The sequence below is a fragment of the Purpureocillium takamizusanense genome, chromosome 1 (genome assembly GCF_022605165.1).
Source record: "Purpureocillium takamizusanense chromosome 1, complete sequence".
NCBI classification, from domain to species: Eukaryota; Fungi; Ascomycota; class Sordariomycetes; order Hypocreales; family Ophiocordycipitaceae; genus Purpureocillium; species Purpureocillium takamizusanense.
Window position 1 is genome coordinate 4,701,849 of NC_063068.1, and position 21,105 is coordinate 4,722,953.

General features: G+C 58.8%; 6 protein-coding genes across 7 annotated transcripts; 3 read left to right on the forward strand and 3 right to left on the reverse strand.

The window, feature by feature from the left end:
- Positions 1-63: 63 nt before the first annotated feature.
- On the forward strand, positions 64-987 carry RBL2 (tubulin folding cofactor A). The gene is made up of 2 exons (XM_047982381.1): positions 64-514; positions 700-987. Exons 1-2 carry the CDS (start codon positions 332-334, stop codon positions 865-867), a joined length of 351 nt encoding a protein of 116 aa, XP_047838345.1. The 5' UTR covers positions 64-331; the 3' UTR covers positions 868-987.
- JDV02_001450 (uncharacterized protein) lies at positions 869-2,540 on the reverse strand. Its single transcript, XM_047982382.1, has one exon. It carries the CDS (start codon positions 2,153-2,155, stop codon positions 1,085-1,087), a length of 1,071 nt encoding a protein of 356 aa, XP_047838346.1. The 5' UTR covers positions 2,156-2,540; the 3' UTR covers positions 869-1,084.
- JDV02_001451 (uncharacterized protein) lies at positions 2,451-4,454 on the forward strand. Its single transcript, XM_047982383.1, has 2 exons — positions 2,451-3,260; positions 3,318-4,454. The coding sequence occupies exons 1-2, from the start codon at positions 2,567-2,569 to the stop codon at positions 4,154-4,156; spliced, it is 1,533 nt and encodes a 510-aa protein (XP_047838347.1). The 5' UTR covers positions 2,451-2,566; the 3' UTR covers positions 4,157-4,454.
- Positions 4,455-5,114: 660 nt separating this feature from the next.
- Positions 5,115-8,354, forward strand: JDV02_001452 (uncharacterized protein). Of its 2 annotated transcripts, XM_047982384.1 has the most exons (7): positions 5,376-6,716; positions 6,795-7,008; positions 7,068-7,101; positions 7,159-7,217; positions 7,496-7,560; positions 7,693-8,230; positions 8,319-8,354. In XM_047982384.1, exons 1-6 carry the CDS (start codon positions 6,025-6,027, stop codon positions 7,742-7,744), a joined length of 1,116 nt encoding a protein of 371 aa, XP_047838348.1. In that variant the 5' UTR covers positions 5,376-6,024; the 3' UTR covers positions 7,745-8,230; positions 8,319-8,354. The 2 variants fall into 2 exon arrangements, with proteins under 2 accessions (XP_047838349.1, XP_047838348.1); XM_047982385.1 differs by lacking the exons at positions 7,496-7,560; positions 7,693-8,230; positions 8,319-8,354 and having other exon boundaries at positions 5,115-6,716; positions 7,068-7,412.
- Positions 8,355-10,690: 2,336 nt separating this feature from the next.
- On the reverse strand, positions 10,691-11,083 carry JDV02_001453 (uncharacterized protein; the record flags this gene model as incomplete). The annotated part of the gene is made up of 1 exon (XM_047982386.1): positions 10,691-11,083. One exon carries the CDS (start codon positions 11,081-11,083, stop codon positions 10,691-10,693), a length of 393 nt encoding a protein of 130 aa, XP_047838350.1.
- An 89-nt stretch (positions 11,084-11,172) lies between these two features.
- JDV02_001454 (uncharacterized protein) lies at positions 11,173-13,101 on the reverse strand (the record flags this gene model as incomplete). The annotated part of the gene is made up of 2 exons (XM_047982387.1): positions 11,173-12,238; positions 12,302-13,101. 2 exons carry the CDS (start codon positions 13,099-13,101, stop codon positions 11,173-11,175), a joined length of 1,866 nt encoding a protein of 621 aa, XP_047838351.1.
- Between the last annotated feature and the right edge of the window lie 8,004 nt (positions 13,102-21,105).

Here is a 21,105-nt window from a genome sequence, read left to right on the forward strand (position 1 = left end):
TTTCTTTGGCGGCGTGAGATGAGTGCTGCCCCGCCATACCCTCTTTACCACTATTGACCCCACGTTGAGGGTCCCGTCGTCATTTCCAGGCACCTGCAGACAGACGCTCTTCTTGGTGCTAAATACTACACCACCTCCCTACTGCTCATCCCGAAGCAACGCCTCGCCATCTCGCTTCGATATCGCATAGCGTCGTGTTCCAGCTCCCACCCCGAACTCGAAACATTCAACGTCGCTCCCGCCCCCTCCGCGTACGCGATCGCCTCTCCCCCTCGCCCTCGAGCGCGCCCGCCCCCCCTTCCCCTACCTACCGAGCAGCACAGCGCCCAGCATGCCCGCACCCTCGCCCCTCGCCATCGCGACCAGCTCCGTCGAGCGGCTGCTCAAGGAGGAGAAGTCGTACCACCAGGAGCTGGCGCAGCAGGAGGCGCAGGTCAAGGCGCTCGAGGACAAGATCAAGGCCCGCGGCGCCGCGAGCGAGGACGGCAACGACGAGTTTATGCTCAAGCAGCAGGTGAGAAGGAAGCCAAGCCCGGCCGACCCCAGATTACGAAAGCGTCATGATGTGCCCCAGGCACAAGGGGAAGTAAAAAAAAAAAGGGGGGGGGGGGCTGCTACATATCGCAAGGCAGCAGATATCGAAGCTTTGCTTTCGTGACTAAAACAAACGCTGACGCACGAGTGTGGTACGTCTTGCAGCAAACCGCCGTCGAGCAGACCAGGGCCGTCTTCGCGCCGCTCAGGGAGCGCATTGCGACAGCCGTGACGAAGCTCGAGGAGCAGATCGCGACGAGCGAGGAGTCCAACACAAACGCCGCCGACTTGGAGACAGCAAAGGCGGTTCTGGCGCGGGCCAGGGCCGCGTAGACAAGGATAAATGGAATACAGAGCAGGCTACAGAGGGACATGACTTGTTTGTGCGAGGGGGAGAGGAAATACCACAATTGGTAGACCGAAAGAACGAAATCGAATCATGATTACGCCGTGCCCCCTTTTTCCCTGTCTCTAAGTTGTGGTATCACTGGTCTTGATGCCTCTGGCAGCTGCGAGCACGGTGAGCCGACCAAGCTCGTTCAGCCCTTTCCTAGTCGTCCACCTCCATGGTGTCCGTGTTACTCGCCGGCTTGTCCCCAAAGCCCTCGACGCCCTCATCATCAAGCCCCTCCCCATCCTCGGCATCCTCCCTGTCAAGCTGCTCACCCTCTTCCATCTCCACGTCTTGACGTGCCGCATCGTCCGCCTGGCTTGACGGCGTCGGGGCGTCCCGCGTCTCGAGCCGTTGCTGGGTGTCTCTTGGAAGCAGAGACTTGGCCTTGGCCTTTTCCGGCCTGGGCGTGCCGGCAGACGGGGTAGGAGCGCCGCTCGAGACTGGGCGCGGCGTCTCGCCCTCACTCTCTCCGGCCTTGGCCTGGCTGTCGCCGCCGTCCGGACGCGGGGTCGGGTGGTCGCTTGATGCGTTCTTGGGCGTCTGGCCCTCTTTGTCTTCCTTGTCGGGTTCCGCATCCTCCTCACCTCCCTCGTTCATGCCCTCCCGCCGGTCGACTTCTTCTTTCTCGTCGCGGATCTGCCGCCGCAGCATCATGCCCTCCTCCATAATCTTGTTGAACTGGTCACGCCGCTCCCGCCATGTCGTGCTGTACGTCTCGCTCTCGCGCTCGAGATCGCGGCACTCGTCCTCCAGCTTGGCCAGGTTGACACGCTGGTCCTCGCGCGGCCGCAGCAGGCGGTTCGACGTAATCTTGTCCGCCAGCTCATCAAACTTTTTGCGCTGCGCCAGCGTCGCCCGTGCTGCCTCGAGCTGCTCCCGCAGCTGCCCGTTGCTGCCTCGCACCTCCTGACACTCGGCCAAGATCTGCTGCTGGTCCGCCTCATATCGCTCTCGCTCCCGCTGGTTCGCATCGTGTAGAAATTGGAAACGGGCGATGCTGCTGTCGAAGGCGGCAAAGTCGAAGGTCAGGTCCTCGCGCAGGGAGTCGCTGGTGAGGAGCGCCGACGGCTCGGCGGCATTCCGAGCTTGGCTCGCGCTCGAAACCGCCAACGAGATCGCGCCAAGACGCTTTGTGATTCTCTTAAATGGTTTCTCTTCGACATTGAGCAGCCTCGTCTTGTGGAGCTCAGACTCGCTTCGCTCGTCGAGGAGCTCCCAGGAGGCCATGGTCAGCCCCGGAACTGCCTGGGCGTGCGAGAGCTAGGTGCGAGTCGTGCTTGTGGGTCGAAGGAGTTGCGAGGCGAGATTCGAGTTAAATTTTTATAAGAGCCGGTGAATTCGAAAGGCTGTGAGCGGGTGGGAGGAAAGTGGTGATGTGCTTGTCGCTGTGCAAACGGCGACGACTCGTGGTTCTAGGCCTGGCAGCTCGCAGATGCGCGCTGACTCAGCGCCCAGCGCGTTGTTCTGTTCTGGGCGATTCTGTTCGTTCTTGCTGCCTTGCGTTCGCCTCAACCTTTCAACGTCGCAACCTTTTCTTAATTTTTTTTTTGGGCTTCGCCAGCACTCATCCGCAAAGCATTCGTCGCATCAAGTCTCCTTTCGTCGATTTCCATTTCGGAATTCCCAGGAGTGCGCGAGATGTCGGAAGAAGACAAGGAGCTTCTAGCTCGCATCGGCCAGCTTGCCGGTATGTGCATCACCTCACCTCCTTTGCGTGGCTCGCCACTCACGCCCGGGGACGCAGGACAAATCAACCGGCACAAGAATCAACAAACCGGAGCTGGCGTTGCACAGAGCATGCACCCGACCCCAACACGGCGTGAGACCTACGTCGCAGGGCCCTTCCGACGCCGCTCACAGTATGCAGATAACCAATATCGACAAGCGACCGCTCCATACTCGTTCTCGCACCCGCGTGGCGGCTACAGGGGCGGACGAGGACGGGGAGCGCCGGCACCCCACCGCCATCGCACCCTTCATCTGAACAACTCTCGGCCTGGCACCGAGGCCAGCACCCCCAGCGGCAGCGTCACGCCTGATGGCTCGACAGCCTGGGTCACGCGAAATGACCGCCACCGCCAGCTCATCAACGCCAACGTATACGAGAAGGAAGCGCAGAACCGGGTCAAGGCCATTGAGGAGACGCGCCAGCGCAAGCTGCGAAATCACCGGCTCAAGGAGAAGATGCGATTCAACGACTACATGCAACAGCAGCAGGTTTCGTCTGCTGCCGTATCTAACCCGTCACCCCAGGATGTAAGAAACGAGCTCATCATTGCCGGGTTGCGGTTCCGCGTCATGGACGGGGGAAAGAAGCTGGCGAGGATAAAAGGTGCGTCACCATGGCTCAAGAGCAACATCAACATTGGCAGCGCTGACGTGGACCCAGACGACGCTACTGCCTCAATGGAGACACCAAAGAGCACCACGGTTGCAAGCGTCGTATTCCATCGGACTAAGACGGGCAATCTCGTCGCCAACCGCGTGGTGCAGGACCATCGGTATGTCGCGGCCTCTCGGTCGGGCGATTGGCTGACTTTTGGCAGACGATCCGGCGGCGTCAAGAAAGTCGACGTGCCGTGCAGGATCTTCTCTTCGACTGGTAAATACTACATGACAAGCTTGGACCGGGCAATCCCTCGAAACCACGGATGTTACGGTGCGTATGGAACACGACTGACTGGCGTTGCAGGTTCATGCCCCAAGGGCCCATCGTGTCGGTTCATGCACGACCCGCACAAAGTCGGCGTGTGCAAGGACTTTCTCAAGGACGGGAAGTGCGCAAACGGCGAGTTGTGCGACCTATCCCACGAGCTGACCCCGGAACGCGTCCCCAACTGCCTGCATTATGCCAAGGGCTACTGTGCCAAGCCCGATTGCGTGTTTACTCACTCCAAAGCAGCCCCCACTGCACCCGTGTGCCAGGCGTTCGGCTTTTGCGGCTACTGTGAAAAGGGGGCCGAGTGCGGCGAGCGGCACGTATTCGAATGCCCCAACTTCAGCAACACGGGCGTGTGTAAGAACAAGGGATGCAAGCTCCCGCACCGCGAGAGGGCAAGCGTCCTTCGGGGCAACGCGGCCGGAACGGACCAAGACATGGAAGACATTTCGAGCGACGACGGCTCGGTAGACTCAGACGACGTCGACTCAGACGATGTGGCCGAGTATATCGAGGCCGACTCGGACGACTCGGACTTTGAGAACCCCAAGGACTTTCTTCCCATCTAGATTTGCTTGCCGTTGCGCCTTTGCTTTACCTTTTTTTTTTTCTCTTTCTGCGCGGCGATACCCACTGTTCTCTCCTGAACAGGTATAGGTTTATATGATGGCGAGGGAACCGACGAAGCAGGATGAAGCGCTGACCGCTCCGGCCGGAGCTTGCCAGCCCTCCAGTACGTGTGTGCCCCTCTGCCATGGACGCCATAGAAGGCGTGACTGGGCGGAAAGAGGATACGTGAAACGAGGCAGAAGACGAAGAAACAAAGAAGAGAAAGATAGCGGTATCATAGCTGAATGAAAAAGTACGAATAACGAAGCCCAAGCCCCCCTCGTGGGTCATAGTGTGTGTCTACTTGCAGCACTTCTCTGCGTGATGCCATATCTGGTAGGCTACGCCTGTAACATGTCATGACGCGATGCGATGTAGGTGTTGCACCAATAAGTCCGCCCCATGATGTCATCTTCACTCCCACCGCCGCCTGAGCTGTCGTACGGGTGAGATGGAAGAGCACAGCCGGGCATGGGACTGCAATGAAGCAGGCGCAGGCAGGACAGCCAGCCAGCCAGCCAGCCAGCTTTGCTTCTATTTTGGTCGTGCGCGTGCAAGTGGTACGTACGTACAGTAGTTACGGAGTAGTACCTTAGCACCCAAGGTACTTTTTTAGTAGGCTTTGCTTAAGCGCCACCACCGGCGCTTCCTTGGAACTACAGTACTGGAGTACCACACGCAACGCAACGCAACGCAACGCAACCGCAACGCAATGCCCCGATGGGCCCGAGGTCAACGCGTTGTCCTCGCCTTTCAACCATGCTCTTGCCCTTGCGTGAGGCGCTCCTGCCCGTCTTCGCCCCGCGCTTGCCCTCTCCTTTTTCAGAGCTAATTATTGGAAAGAAAAACCCGGCCAGCCCAGCTGTGTATGTCCCTGTTTGCCTGTTCCCCCCTCCCCTTCGGTTTCCTTGTATGGATGGAATGCTTTGGACAGCCGCCGCCGCCGCCGCCGCCGCCACTGACAGTGGAGGCAGGCACCATGTGGCGGCCCTTGCAGTGCGCGGTTCCATCCATGCCATCCACTCATCCGTCCATCCATGCATCCCTAGGTCGAAGGGGGGTCCATGGATTGTTGAAGCTGCTCGTGCCAATGGAAAACTAGCCCAGTAAATAATTGCCTCCCCTATTTCTGCCCTGCCCTGCCCTGCCCATGCCAGCCCACTCGGTGGCGGACGAGAACTCATCGTCACTCGTCGCTTAATGCTGACGCTGCCCGCTCGCCCGTCCGCCCGCCGCCAATGTGCGGACATGTTCGCCAACGTTTGGCCCCCGGTTTGAACCTTGGACCCCTCCCCCGCCATCACGCACTCCTCGGTGCCGCAGAGCCCAGAGCCCTCGCCACAAACGGCCGCCAGCTCCCCCTGCGAGCGAGCGAGCGAGCGAGCCTTGTCGGAACAAAAGTCATCTTTCCCCCAGGGCGCACATACGTTCAGCACCGTGGGAGAAGGCGAGAAGCCAGACGCAAGGCGAACAAGGGGCGAATCGCATTCAAAGGAGGGTTGCCCTCGCTGTCCTGCCGGCGCCGTGTTTGATCACAGCCTTACGTTGGTTGCACTGCCGCCTTCGCCTCAGCCCCTCGTCGTAAGCTGGTTTGACTGCATCCGTCCTGCCGCGTGAGGTGTCGGGACGCGAGCCGCACCGCCCGTCGGTCGCGCGCAGAGGATAGGGATAGGATATATACGACCCGGGGATATGATAATCGCGGCACGTCAACGACGACACCAAGCGACGGACGGTTCGTGTTGAGTTGGCAGACCCGTGCCGCACCAATTCACGCACATCAACTCCTCTCACCAAGCCACTCGCCAGCAACACCGACGCCGCCGCCATGGGCTTGCGCGACCTTATCAAGAAGAAGGACGACTTGGCAGGGAAGCCGCAGGCTGAAGGGGCCGTTCACGGGCTTGGTGGACCCGAGTTTACCTTTATACGGACCGACACCGTCTCGCAGGAGCTCCTGTACCCTCCGGGCGACGGCGCCAACGACACCTCGTACTTGTCTGCCCCCGTGGCAGCCTCCCCGACGAGCGGGAGGTCGCCGCGACGGAGTCTGGACGTCTTCCACCGCTCTCGCAGTGCATCCGTCTCCTCGCAAGCCAGTCACCAGTCCTCCCCCACCACAAAGCGGCGTCTTTCGCACCGTCTGCACCTCAAACGGCAGCCCGAGTCGTCAGAGAATGTCCCCACCAACCTCCCCGACATCGCCGCCGACCCCAAGGACACGGAAGGTGCCGAGTCGCAATGGGAAAAGCGTGCCACCATATTGGCTGGCCAAAATGAACTGGCGAGAAGTCGCCCTGCGTCTCCCGGGCCTGAGGCTAGGATGGCCGACATGAGCCTCGGCACCCGGCAGCGCGGGAGGTCAGTGTCGTCCAAGCAGATTGACCAGGACATTCAAGAGGCGATCCAGCTGCACGAGTCCGGGCACCTGGAAAAGTCGACGGTTCTGTTCGCGAGGCTTGCGGACCCGCAAGGGGCAAACAACCCTCTGAGCCAGGTGCTGTACGGGCTCGCGTTAAGGTAAGTCGCATGCCCTTACCGCACACCGTCGTGGTGACGGGAGACAAGAAACTCGCCGCTCACGGCCTCGATCCATAGACATGGCTGGGGATGCGAGCCAGACCCCCAAGGGGCGGTCCGCTACCTTTCAGCGGCGGCATCCAATTCAGCGGCTGTTGAACAGATGGCGCTTCAGGCCGGCCTCAAGAAGGGGGGCGCGGCCAAAGGAGAGTTGGTCCTGGCCATATTCGAGCTGGCCAACTGCTTCCGTCACGGCTGGGGAATACCCAAGGATCCCATCGCGGCGAAGCAGGTGAGCGCCTTTCGGGATTGGTGCATAAGTGATCGGCGCTGACAAGTGACACGCCTCAGTACTATGAGACTGCAGCGAACCTTGGCGACACTGGTGAGCGGTGTCAAGTCTTCGTTTGGGGTTCAGGGGGGCTGAGCTGACGGCTGCCAGATGCTATGAACGAGGTCGCCTGGTGTTATCTGGAGGGCTTTGGCTGCAAGAAGGACAAGGTAAGGCTCGCTCGTTGTCTTCTCCATCTACATTCGATCAACCTTGGTGCATTCGGGACCACCGCTGTGTCGGCTTGACGTGAGCGGCCGACTGCCGACGTCTCGGGCGTTTGTTGCTGCCCGATGGCGTGCACGTTGGGCGTCGAGGAGGGAACGCTCGTTCCTGCATTACGCATCACGCATCACGCATCACGCGCCCCGCCGGGTGGCGGCTCGCCGACTGTTGCTGTGTCCTCATGCGCCGTTTCTTTGTTCATGCGAGGCTGACTGATGAGCAGTTTGCAGCGGCAAAGTACTACCGACTGGCGGAGAAGGCGGGAAACAAGACTCTTGGTAACACTTGGTAAGCCTCTGATGACCCCGTGATTCCTGGACTCGAAGCCCCCCCCCCCGTCGGGCAGATAGGCGCATGTATCTCGACATTGTCGCTATAGTCGCATCTCTTAACGGTACTAACGCGGGTCCCATTCGGCAGGATCTGGAAAGAAAAGTATGACCCGCCGGGTGAGGGGGCAAAGAAGAAGTAAATCACAGGTCGCCGCATTGGTGAAATGCATCCTGACACGATATGGTGGGCAGATATGCAAGTACTTTGGAAATTAAGCATTTACAAGCGTTCGTTCCACGACGGGCTCCATTATTATGCGTCCCACTCATCATGGACCCAATGGTCTAGATACGCGCGCGCCTTTGGAAAGTTGGTTGACGCATAAGCAAGTCCTTTCCCGCCATGACCCTGCTTGTAGTGATTGTACTGGGAAAGCAAGCAAACGTGTGTGTTGAATCAACGTTGAAGTGCCTTAATATCAGTACACTCCCGCGTTTCACAAGACAGAGCGGTCAACCAAGTGCGAGACAAAGCTTTAGACATACAGGCTGCTTCCCTCGCGAGCCGCGTACGCAACTAATGACTGCTTTGCTGGCCAATGACAGGGAACAATAATAATAGTAATGATGCGGCCTGTTTAGGGGGCGGGAATCCTCTCGGAGAGGATCCACGGCAAGTTATGGAGGTTAGTTGGCCTTGCTGCATGAGCCCGCGATCTGCAATACAGTAAGTAGTAGTGCATCACGAATTATTAACTTGGATTCTTATAGCAGTACTGTACATGCTATCCGTTTAACAGTCGTAAGGCCGCACCCAAGTCGCTTACAGGGGTCTCATCCATTGAGCGAGCGGCTTATTGCCGGTACTTTCGTAGCCTTATAAAAGTGGTGATAGAAGAGGTACTGACGATCTGTCCCACAACACTTCGTTACATCTTTTGCCACGCAAATAGCACGAAAATTTAAGTAGCCGGCATGTATTAGGGAAAGTGGAGCACGCAACTCAGGTTCGGCCTTACGACTGTCCAAGGGATAGGTATCACAAGTACTTCGCATGTGGAGAGGAAGCCATGAAGGCGGAGAAAGTGGGAGAAGGAGAATGGGGACCTAGCCCGTACCCGCTTGGCGGGCGGGCGGGCAGGCGGGCGGGCAGGCGGGCGGGCGGGTGAGAGATAGTTGGTTACCGAGTAGCAAACGAAGCCGAGCCAACGACAACGGCATTACCTTGAGTAGTAGTTAGTAAGTACTAATGTAGTGGTAGCACTAGGGCATGATGAGCAAGCACAAGGAGGAGGAGGCATGGACCCGTGAATGACGATGGCGATGGTGATGATGATGCATGCCTGTAAAGCCCCTTCTTTGTACGAAAGCGCAGAGGCAACAACGTCCGGTGATGCGCGTGCCCCCTGTCATCATAGCCCATGGCTAGATACTATAGGCATCCGAACCACGCACCCATCCACCCACCCCGTCCCAGGCAGCAGGTCCAAACATGGCACCTGCTCGCTCACTCAGCTGCACACACTCACAGATACGGACGTTGCGTGCACAATAAGTTGGTATCCATGCTCGATGGAAAGGGAAAGCGGCAACAGAACACTGCCCCCCCCCGGCCCCGTTTCTAAACTTGGACGATGCAGTTTGTTGTTGCTCTCTCTCTCTCCGGCTCTTCTCACTGCTGTCTCAAGCATCTGCAGCGCGCCCCCGCTCCTCCCGATGCAGAAAAAAAACAAGGACAGTACTGAGGTAGGTAGGTATCGTGCGGTACTGTACTCTAACCCAATACCAACGTACTTCGTCCATACACCAGCAAGAAGAGACCGAGTGCGGTCCCATCCCAAGGCAGGCAGGCAGGTGTGGGTGACCGAGACAACCCGTGCGCAAGTCTCTCCATCATCGCCATGTTGGTTTTAATTACTAGTAGTAACTTAGAGACGTACTGCCCACTAATAAGGTACAAGTACAGTATACCTGCGCACTCCTTAGGTACCTACTTTACTTCGTACATACAACGTCGTTCTCCTACAGTACTACCAACGTTTTCTCGTACATCTCGTGGGCAGGCGGTGAGATCAGCAACGCACCAGGCCCCCCCCCCCCAAAAACCCCCTCACCCTTCTCACTCACTGACCCTTCTGGAGAGACACACGCCCAGCCTGTGTGAGTGTGTGTGTGTGTGTATGTCTCAGACGCGCACCCGCAGAAAAGGAAGGGAAAAAAAAAGAGAGAGAGAGAGAGACAGACATGCTACCGCACTCCTCGTACAAAGTCGTTATTACCCTGATGGGCTGTCGAGGAACACAGACACAGACACGCACATGCACACGCACACAAGCAAGTACACAAGTACTAATGCAGGCGCATGTGCCCGTCCTTGAGTCCGTATCGCACGTGCATGCACAAAGAGCGATCAGCGCTGCGCGCGCCCGTGGCTACTTAGTACCTCTGCGTCTGCCTGGCATGCAAGCTGTTCCAAGCCCCCCCCCCTTCCCGTCGTTGCTTGACCGACTGGCCGGCCACACGACCTCGCGCGTGGTGGGCAGCCTGCAGCCGCCTCCCGTCACGTTGCTCCTCGTTCATGCCTCACCCCACGCCCCAACCACCTCTTCCCGGCCCGCCAGCGGTCACACCGTGTCATGCCGTCCGGTGTGCTCATCCGTCGTCATCATGGCTTCCTTGTACTGTGCTGCCGTCGTCATGATGCACGGCACACCTTCTCCAGTCGTCGCGCATGTTCCATCTTCTGTGGCTGTTCACCCAGAGGTCCCCCAGCATCAAGCCGCGGGGCCTCGTTTGTTGCCTAGGTAATACTAACAACGATACTCGGTAAACTAAATTCAAAAGCAACAGGAAACAAGTCGTCGGCGGCTTCATGTCTCGTAATTCCGTCGCTTCACCATGTCCCCCCCATAAGCCATTGTCTCATCCTTCGCCACTCAAGACGCCGTGCCTGCCTGCCCTGTCCAGCGTCCCCAGCCCAGCACGGGTCAGCCACAAGGTGTCCTATTCACGCCTTCCGTCTCCCAAGAAATGCCTCCTGCGCCCGCCAAACAAGACCGCCCCTCCCAACATACAAGCGCATCAGACTGGAAACTGTCTGTAGCCTTTGCCACGCGTTCCGTGTTCCCGTGCTTGTAATATCCCTTTCATCTGGCCGCCGTTCCCAATACCGTCCTTTCACAGTCGAAAGCAGAAGCGCACCATGCAACAAGCGTGTACTCGTTGGCTTCCAGGAATATACCAACCAACACAAAATTCCAAAATGCTCGCTCGCTGGTAGAGTCACAAATGAGAGAGGAATCAATTGAGTTTTCCGAATCAAAAGGCCCGCCAATCTGGCGCGAATGGCCCAAAGTCATGGTTTGGTGCGTGAGCAACTGGTCTGAAGTGGCGGCGGTGTCGTTCGGTTGCGCGAGAGCGGCGTAGAGGTTTATGGCGAGTAGAATAGATTGGTCATGAGATGCATGGGGTTCAAAGAAAAAAAAATAGCCAATCCAATCAAGGCGGGCAAGGAGAAGTAATCCGGACAAGAAAGCCATTAATGATAAAGTGGCCGTGAGAAATTCGTCATCATGTCAAAGTAGTAAGTCGTGTGGTTCTGTTTTCTGTGCGTGGTACTTCGTAGTCGTCACGTCGTGTCGTTGCATTGCTGCTCATTCTGTGCATTGCTGCACTCGGAAACCATTTTCGCAAAATTTCGAACCACTTCCCTGGGAATTTGGTTCCAGAGAAGCGATCGCGTGTACACCTCCGCTGCGCCCGTCTGCTTGTCATCCCGAATCTCTGCGAGTGCCTCGGCAAGGTTCTTGCGACCCTGGCTGGTGGATCGTTTAGGCGGGTTAAAATCCTGATTGTGGACGCCATTGTACTGAGTGGATGACATGGAGAAGACGTGCTCGTTGGTTTGCCGCTCCGATGGCTGCGACAGAGCATCTCCCAGCTCCTCGAGCATAGAGGGCGCGACATGCATGCCGACCTTGGGGCCGCCGCTCGCCCCGAGTTGTGGCCAGTTGACCGCTCCAGACGGCTGAGGAGCCATGGGCTGAAGGCCATGAGCTTGAGGCTTGACGCCTGCGTCGTTGAGCACATTCTGGAGAAGCGTCTCCGACGCCACTCGGACATCCTCGGACACGCGCGTGATGGGTGGCGTGGAACCTCTCGACATGACAAAGGCTCCCACAAGGAAGAGCATGAAGAGTAGTCCACCCTGAGAAGCCCCCTTGTCGCCATCTTCAGCGGCCGCTGCGTCGGCCTTCTTTGCGGGAACGACGGACAGCTCCTGCTTGACCTCGGGCTCGGGGGCGTAGTCGTTGAGGAAGCCAGCGTTGTCCCAGGCGCCAGTCATGTCCATGTCATTCATCTCATCATAGGCGCCAGGGAACCCGTGATTCATGTGGGATGTCTGTGTCGTGGCAAGCGGTGTAGACTCGAGCCTCTGAACATGCTCGGTGAGGATGCCGACCTTCTTCCGAAGCTCTCCTGTCTCAACCGTGTGGGCTCTAATCATCTCGTCCTTCTCCAGGGTGAGAGTCTCAATGAAGTCCATGTAGGACTGTTTCTCCCGGTGAAGCAGCTCCATTTTTGCCTTGAGACCGCCTACCTCCTCCTCCAAATCGTTGATGAGTGCGGTATAGTGCTTCTTCTCGTCCTCAAGCCGCTCGGTGTGTAGCTTCTTTCTCTGCCTAGAGTCAAGGCTGCATTAAACAGAATTAGCGACCCGTCGTCTAAACCTCGGATCTTGTGAGCTTGGTACTTACGCCGCTTGTCGGTTACGCAGCAGGCGCTTTTGCTGCTTGAGCTCCTTGATCTCCTGCTCATCCGTCGAGGACGCAATGAGTTGATCGATGTTGTTCAGGTTGCGCTCCGCTGGGATCTCGAAACGGGCGTTCTTCTTGCGGATGCCGTCTCCTCTTCTGAGATCATTGTGGGATCGGATCCCTGGACTGCTCGAACGCATCTTCTTGGCAGCAGCATGTGCCGTAGCCATCCATTCTTTCTGCGGCGACGTGGGCATGTGCTGCTCGCCAGGGCCCAGAGGCGCAAATATGTTGCCGACCCCGTTAAAGCCGTTCTGGCTCTGCATCGATCGCTGGAAAATCGAGGACCCAGCATCGTACTCTGCCGGGATAGACTCGAACGGATGAAAGGGTGTTGTGGTGCCGGAGCCGGAGCCCATCAGCCAGCTGCCGCTTTGTTGTTGCTGTTGTTGTCCGAAAGCGTGTGTCTGTCCGTGGTCGAGCCGCATGAAGGGGTTGTTGCTACTGCCGCTTGGCTGCTCAAAAAAAGGATTGTTTGAAGGGACTGACTGCATGTCCACGGACTGCCAATCCTCAGTTTTAGGAGAAAATAGAGTACCTGAGACGGCAAATGACTCTCTCCGACTGTCAGCCATCGGAGGGGAGAGTTCAAGGCCCGAGTCTATGGCGTTGTGGTCGAGGATGTTATCGTCAAGTACACTCTTGTCTTCTTCTTCAAGGTACTTTTGCTTAGCATGGTTTGTATCAACGGTCAAATTGGCCGCTCGATAGAAGGCCTGCGAGGGGAATTGTGGCACCATCGCAAAGGACAACAGGTCGATGCGTGAGGCAGGCCTGCTTCTTTCCACAATGCGAGTCTGCCCGATATGGGGCGCTAACGTCTCAAGGCAGGTCGAAAGACGATGATGAGAGGAGCAACTGAGGGAAATTTGTACCTCTGCGGCGGAAGGGCGGTTAGTGTCAGTGGCAGTGCTAAAAATCACCAAGAGCGCGGGAGTAAGTAGGAAGCAGCTCAGTGTGAGGTTGAGGCGGGGTCGTCCCACGGCTGGCTGGCGCACGACAATGTGATCGGATGCGAGGTAGCTTGGCCGTGGGGCACACACAACAGCAATGGCATGATTTGCGGCAGCAAAGGTGAACGCAACAGCGGTGCGGTAAAGGCAGACGGGACGGGCGAGGCGGATGCGGGAAGAAATAGTCAAGAATGCGGTCAAGCGGCTGGGGATGGCGCAGAGGTTCATGAAACTAGAGCCAGGAGGCTGGCGGTAGCGTCGCCCGAAGTGAGGACATGCCGTCTTTTCTTCTTGGAGAAGAAAAACAATAAGCAGACCCGACGAGTGCGATCATGTAACCCGAGTGTAGATGTGGTGTTGCAGAACGTGGGCTCAGAAACAGGTAGCGGGAACGTGGGCATCATGACGGGACAGGACGGACGGAGCCTTGCGGGCCGGTACGGGGTCAAAGGGCAGACGCACAGACGGGCAGCTCTCACCTGGTGATCCGGTGGCTCATCCAAGGTCTCACAGGAATCTTGGAGGAGAGGCGCGGTGCGACGGCCAGAGACGCAGCGAAGCGTGCGAGGCGTGGGTTGAGGCAGGTGCGATGCTCTTGGTCGTGTTGAGTTGGGTGTGCTTGCGCGATTGCGAGACGGGCCGGTAGGGGCGGGCCTTGGGGGTTTTCGGTATGAGTGGGAATGCGCGTGTGAGTGTGAGTGTGAGTGCGAGTGGGAGCGTGGGTGCGGCTGCGGACACGGATGCGGGGGCGGTGGCGGGCTTATGAGGTCGTCCAAGACAAACAGTCCCCGAGGAGGAGGAGGGCGGGGGGCGCTTGCGCGGCGGCGGACGGAGAAACAGGTCGCTGTCGAAAGAGCACACGGCGACGGGCGCAGACAGCAAGGCGAGAATGAGGCCCAAAAAATAACAAAGATGCGGGAGAAGAGAAGATGGCGAGAGACGTCAAGTGGGTGGTGGGTGAGGGCAGGGCGGCAGCGACAGTAGGTAGCGCAGACAGAGGAGGTGCACAAGGTTATGTAGGCATGTAAGTTGCGCGGGACGGACCTGCCTCGACAAGGTCCGCATGATGAAAATGCGAAGGTACGAGGTACAAGTACACGTACAACGGCGAGATAGCTACAATCGGCACAACCATTGCAACCAGTACACCCAGGAGGGCGAGCAGGCCAGGCCAGGCCCATCCAGTCGTCCGCCAAGTACGAGTACCGCCGGGCCCTGATGGAGTGGCTTGGGGGGAGAGGAGCACCAGACGGGGAGAGGGGGGGAGGGGGGGAGGGAAACAGGGCGGAGGGGAGACGGTCAAGGAAGGAGTGGAGGGCAGCCGGATGGCACCGCGTCTTTTCCCGCCCTCGATCCAGGTCCCGAGACCACCCACTTCAGGTTCCAACCTTGGTAGCGCTTTTAGAATGTTGAGGTACCGAGACCGCATCCAGCGCAGTGCTAATGACTTGGCGAGGCTGGTCATGCTCCATCTCCGATACTTACGGCGCCCCGCGAAGGGACCCGATGGCACAGGGTCCTAATACCTTGGCAGTACGTACCCACGAAATCCGACCAGGTCGCCCAAGAATCGGACCCGGGGGAGGGGGGGCACATGTGCCCACATCGTGAATCTAGCAGGCTCCCGGAGCGCCTCTAACTTTCAAGGCTTCTTGCATTGGCAATTTTGACTCCAGCACCATGTCGAATCCGTTGATCGGGAGTAAAGTGCAAAGAAGAGACCCAGCCAACATGCGCGCCGAGCCGTGCCCGCAGGCAGTCGCGTACAGAAATACTACTAATGCTCTATTACGAAGCAGACCACTGCGTACCGGTACAGCGCGTTGCTGCGTCTCCAACACGCGGCATCACGTTCCGTATACTCCACCGTCGACCAGTTGGCCCCTGCCGAGGACAGCTCCCGCTGGTTGCTGCTTGATCCGTTCGCCTCAGACCATTTCCAGAAGGCCAACAGCCAGGAACGGGCGGGCGGCTTCGAGGACAAAGCCACGCCTGACGCGGCAGGCCTGAGGGCGCTTGCTTGGGCTCGCGAGGCTTGAAGCCGAGTACCAGGGCGAGCACGGGGATACGGGGCATTCTCAATCGAGACATCTTCGCACCGGGCACTGCAGCCGGCCCATGCGTGCGGCCAGCCCTTGGGCTCCTATCTATACGGGAACGAGAGGCTCCCAGTCCACTGGTGCCCAGAGGCTGAGCGCGTCCAACAATCGAACCTTGATCTCCTCAGGTTAGGTTAGGTCAGGTCAGGGAGGCAGGTACCTGTAGCAACGGGTCGACGCTGCACTTGGATTGCGCCCATACCCTGCCGTCGACGCCCTGGTCTGGTCTGCGAGACGTATCGCGGCTTGCATGGATCATGGGGTTGATCGTGAGATGCGGCAGGGACCTACAGCCGGCGAGCACAAGTGCTGCATCGCTAGGTACAGTCGGTCTGCGGGCTCGTGTTACCGCCAAGTGAATAGCTTGCCATCAGATGTCGGAGAGGGCGTGGGGGGGCTTGAGCCTTGAATGCTTCAAGGCGACACACGGGCGAGAGCTCCATCCTATCCATCCACTCACTCACTCACTCATCCCACTCAAGCCATCGACACACATTGAGATGGAGGCCATCTTCGGCAAACGTCCTGGAAGAGGGCGCGGGCGCGGGCCGCCGCGAGATGCCCCGTGGCGGCACCCATCCAGGCCACTCGAGGTCACAAACACCCACCACTACGGCGGACCGCTTAGCCCAGGATGCACCCGCTAAGCATCATGAGCACCACCCACCCTCTTGCGCTTCATGGTCACACCTACCATCCACCACGCCTCTCTGTTGATCTTGACTGCGGTCTCGTCTCCTGCTCCCTCATGTGGCGCCGGGACAATGGGGCTTGTGCATGGCCGGTCGGTGGTGCAAGTCAGTCATGTCTCTGGCGTCATAGCCAGAGTGAACCCTGACCCGTACCGGCGCGCCTGTCGCGCCCGTCCACCGTCACCCGACGACATTACTAGCACCGTCGGCCAAGGCTGTGTGGCCCAGCAGGCTTCTGGTTTCGGCGTGTCTCAAGGGTTCCCAGTCGAGCATCGGCAGGCAGCTCGTCTAACTTGGAACAGGGTCCGAAGTACAGTACCGCAGAGTAGTACGTATGAGGCACGCCCCACGGGCGCAACGTGCGTGCGTTGGAATCCCCGGGGCCGAGTGCTTCAGGTCGCGAATAGCATCTCGTCCACGGTGACGGATGACCATGGCTCGGCGACAAACAGTCGCGTTCCAGATCTGTGTGCAACACCGTGGTGGGCGCACTCTAGGGGCCACCCTGGGCGGCCTCGCCGGGACCGACCCGCGAGGCCAGTAGCGACGGCCAAACAAAGTCACGGTAGGACAGACGAGAGCCACTGGATTCCCATGCGGCACGTTCTACCCGCTCCTCTGCCGCACTCTGCTGGGTACTCGAAGGAGGAACGGGCCACAGACGTTGGGCACCAAGAGCGGCCAACGTGGGGGTGGGAGGAACGAGAAGAGGAGCGGGGGCCTGACCCTCGGGCAACTCTCGCTCTCTGGCGTCACGGTGACTGTTGTTGCTAATCTTATCTTCATGAGTGAGTGACCTGCCACTGGCAACGTCCCCGCCCCGGTCCACACATTCACCAAGAGGCTGGCAGGGCGGCGGAGAGAGGTGACGGGAGCCAATGCCGCTCCCGCTTGTCTAGTGACCGGGGGGGGACGACAGATCACACCCATGACGGCGGCGCAGCGCTGGGGGCCAAAGCCCAAAGTGCAGCCGGCCGGCCAGCGCTCTTCCCTATTATGTGAGACAGGGCGACTGGACTTGTCCTCAGGGCTCATGTCTCCAAGGTGCTCATGTGCAGGTCGGCGACTCTTTCGGGGTGCGTTCCCCTCGGCTGTGGATGGTGACGGCGGTGCGCGCAGACTTTATTAGCCAATGTCGTGCCCCAGTGGTCTGGCCCTGACCTGCCTTTTGGTGGTGGCTCCATGGCTCGCTCCATTGCACAGTCCTTGGTCAGCAACCCCTCCTTCCTGACGTCCCGACCCCGTCGTCTCGGATGCGCAAAGGCTATCGCCACAGGAGTTTTTTGTCCTCAAGCACGAGAGGCTGCCGGCTCGGGTGTGTTGTGTCTGTAGGGTAACGCCAGCCCTTGAGCAAAGGGGCCTCCCGGAGGTTGGGGTAAGCCAGTGCGTCGCCGCAGTGCAGTTGCCGCGAGTCGAGCGTTGCGAGGATTGAGGCAGGGATGTCCGAACCTGCGGTGGCCATGCCGCTCAGTGAGCGACGGGTTCTCTTGGGCCTTCTCCGAGGGGGAAGTGGGCGGGACAAAGCGGCTTCGCCATTCACTCGGCACCATGCTTTGCGCCTGCCAGTGGAGATTCTGACTGCCTTTAAACCTGTCTGACAGTGCGGTGCAGTGCAGTACAGTACCTCATCTGAACAGTCGTCCAGCATGACAGCATGGGACGGTACTGTACCTACCTACTTACTGTACGAATGACACAAACATGTACAGGGACGAACTTGCGAGTGCGCACGAGTACGATAATATCTCGATGCAGTGCAAAGTGCATGGTGGGTGATGCTTAGGTTTGGTAGCTAGGTCTGGTTGCCCTTGCCTGTTACGGACTGGGCCTCCCGCACTTTCCAGGTTGCGACCTCCTGTCCTGGTCGGTTCAAGCACGGGTACACACTACCTCACGGGGAGCTCGCCATGGGTGGTGCCATCCGTACCGTCTGGCGCGGCCACCAGCCCGCGGCTACAAGGCGGCCAAGACATCGCCGCAGCTCCTCAGGTACCCGACACATGCGCAGCGCAGCCCCGACCGAGACGCGAGCAACTCCACCCTCCCTCTCCGCCTGACCTCGACAACCTCAATCGCCTCGAGGACGATGCAACGCAATGATCCGATATGGACATGCCGCTGCTCGGCTACGACCGTCTCTCACTTGCGCATGCATGTACCAGACCCTTGCGACAACGTGCCCGCCGCCCCCTCTCCTCGTCGTCACGACACAGCGCAGCTGCTCGCACACCGGCCGGCCGCCTGTGCACTAACTACCAAGTGCACCCGGAAGTTCGAACACAAGCTTCCTTTGCTCTGCCTGCGTCGGACGCGCATGGACGAAGACGCCGTGTCTGATCGCTCGACCCGGCCGGCGCGTGGCTGAACCAGACCGCTGAGCATTTTCTCCCGGAGGGCCGCAGCTCTTGGTGCAGAAACCAGCCAACCACGACGGGCTGAAGGGGCTCGACATCACCGCCTCCACGCGGCCGCATAAAGCGCGGCCAAGCGTCCCAACTGCGAGCCTCTCACAGCCTCTCGTGGCTTCGAATGGCTTCCCATGGCCTCCCACGGTCTTCCATAGCCTCCCCGAGCCTTTTGTCGGTGTGTTTCTGTTCGCTTGGGCACCTCATCCAGCTCTCTGGTCAGGCACCGAGGCTAATGCCCGTTCCAGCCACCAAGCCCGCCTTCCTTCCATCTGGGGAGGTAACGTGCCGGAGTGGTTGATTGCCCTGGCGGCACCCCGAGTCGCTCTGCGACTGTCCATCGCGGATTCCCTCCCCGGCTTCAGCCCGTCGAGCTGCTGAGAGTCGCCTGCTCCACAAAGCCGGCGCGAGCCCCAGATTGGCCGTCGTCATCATCGTCGGTGCTTTCGTCGCCAATGAACCTCGCGAGGCGGCCTGCTGCGGCGGCATCAAACATGTTTCCCGTCGACTCGGGCCGCCATGAACCTGAACCCCTAGCTGTGGTCTACGCAGCTTTCAGCAAAAATTTGCCCCCGACTCGTCGCCGGCCACCTGGTGCGCCTCCGTCTGGTTAGCACGCCCGTTGCAGTGTCTCCTGGCCCCGGCCTGTCACAGGTGCCTCATGGTGATTCTATTGATGCATCGAGACTGGTTCCGATTGGCGACGTGTTGGCCCATGAGATGGTCAGAGGTGGTGAGACAACATCGCGATTGTGGCCCACGAACGGCGACGCGGTTCAGGCGCACCGTGCTCATAGACACACAGCCGCGGTGACTACGCGTTTGCTTCGCGAGCGTGGTCATTCGCCATCTCCAACCTCCTCGTCTCGCGACATGCCCCGCGTTTTCTCGTGCGCGCTGTGGTGAACAGGCGGGTGGAACCGCTTGGTTCACCAACAATGACAGTGTGAGATGGAGAATGTGCCATGGTGCTTGCTCAGCAGCTCTCAGATGACACCACCGGCCGCCTTCTTGACATTGTCCTCAGATCCGCAGAGGCTGTTGGCTCGTCAATGGCGAAATAGCTGCCCAGACGTTGGCTGAGCCACCGTCTCCTAGTATTGGCCGTCGCCAGGGCTTGAAGAATAGGCCAGATTCAGTAATCCTGGTAACTAGCGCATGCCCCATATATAACAGGTCACAGATTCTGGCTGTGGACGAATGCCTTCTCTGAAAACTCCGTCCCCTTCACCCCGTATACTCCGGGAGACAGGGCTTGGCTTCTAATGAGCATTACCCACTACACAGAGCCGAAGGCATCGGTGACAAATACACTTGTCGATAATGCATCATAGCACGTTCATGGTCCAGCACCTCTCGCGTCTTGCGGTAGTTACCCAGCGTCCGTTCAAAGATGCGGTCAAGATGACCCTTGCACTTCGCTTGTTTCGTAGTGAGGCAAGGTCCAACGCCGCACAAGCTCGAAAGAGTAGCTGGAAGTCATGCAATTGCCAGGACTCCTGGTCGCATGATCCGCCGCGGAATCGCCATGATCCGCCGGTGCGGCTGCCCGAGCACCATTTCTGTGCCGACGGACGGCTGGCTACCTGTTCGACCTCAATCGTCATGGACATCTTTGTCTGCGGCCAACGAGCCGAGCCCTCTTGCTGCGGGCCCCGCCGGATCGCACCAGGGTTGACAAAGCAAACAAACTGCCTCTGCTATGCTGGACGCGCAGTGACTCACTGGCAGCCTCGCCTACAGCCCTCGGTGGGGTGGTTTGTTGGGTGTTCTCATCGGCAACCTTGGCCATTGGCGGTGAACAGGAGCGTTTGCACATCTCGTGTTTCAAGCCGCATTTTACGGATCCTGTCCAAGGGTACAGTACAGCACAGTACTGTAAGTCAGTTTACCAACACGAATACCTCACCAGAGCTACGCATTTGGCTGCATGTCGACTAAACCAGGCATGAGACAGACAGCATCAATAAGCATGATGAAGGAGCGATGCCTGGGACCGATCGGCTATCACTTGACAAAGTACAGTCAAACCATCTTCGCCTGCGCTACTTCCTCCATTTCTGAGTGATACAGGCCGGCTCTTTACTCCGGCAAACGCTCTGGTGTGTCATCTGAGGACCGAAGACCGGCGGCAAGTGGGTGGTGTTGCTTCAGGAGCCGGACCTCATGGCACGAGTCTACTGATTGAGCCTCTGTGATAAGTAGCGTATATGGAGAGAGCCAACACCACTGTACAAACCTCGTTGTGTCCTCACAAACTCTGAAACCTGACCGACCATCGACTCTGCGCCAACAAGATGGCGGATGCCGTCGGAGCGCAGGATGACTGGGAACGAGAGGCAGGTCCTTGCCGTTGCACGACGCTCAAGTCCCGCCTCATACGGGGGAAGCATCGAGCCGATAGGGTGACCGCCTACGAATGAGATGGCCAGCTGCGCCTCCGATGCTATTTCTGGAGAGCCACGGCTTACCGGACCAAGGGGTGAACGCAAGCAAGCAGGGGAGAGAGCAAGAGTGTGCCAAGAGAAGAGGCAAAGGCGCAGATTGCATGCCGACGGGCTCCTACAGGTGAACCGAAAGGCTCAAACTGGCGTC

What these genes read in the sequence shown, in the direction of transcription:
- JDV02_001452 (XM_047982384.1), top strand. Translation starts at nt 6,025, where the DNA reads ATGGGCTTGCGCGACCTTATCAAGAAGAAGGACGACTTGGCAGGGAAG. An exon ending in ATCCCATCGCGGCGAAGCAG is followed by an intron (nt 7,009 to 7,067) that starts GTGAGCGCCTTT and finishes GACACGCCTCAG; the next exon opens with TACTATGAGACTGCAGCGAA. An exon ending in AGCGAACCTTGGCGACACTG is followed by an intron (nt 7,102 to 7,158) that starts GTGAGCGGTGTC and finishes GACGGCTGCCAG; the next exon opens with ATGCTATGAACGAGGTCGCC.
- RBL2 (XM_047982381.1), top strand. Translation starts at nt 332, where the DNA reads ATGCCCGCACCCTCGCCCCTCGCCATCGCGACCAGCTCCGTCGAGCGG. An exon ending in AGTTTATGCTCAAGCAGCAG is followed by an intron (nt 515 to 699) that starts GTGAGAAGGAAG and finishes TACGTCTTGCAG; the next exon opens with CAAACCGCCGTCGAGCAGAC.
- JDV02_001450 (XM_047982382.1), bottom strand. Translation starts at nt 2,155, where the DNA reads ATGGCCTCCTGGGAGCTCCTCGACGAGCGAAGCGAGTCTGAGCTCCAC.
- JDV02_001451 (XM_047982383.1), top strand. Translation starts at nt 2,567, where the DNA reads ATGTCGGAAGAAGACAAGGAGCTTCTAGCTCGCATCGGCCAGCTTGCC. An exon ending in GAAGCTGGCGAGGATAAAAG is followed by an intron (nt 3,261 to 3,317) that starts GTGCGTCACCAT and finishes ACGTGGACCCAG; the next exon opens with ACGACGCTACTGCCTCAATG.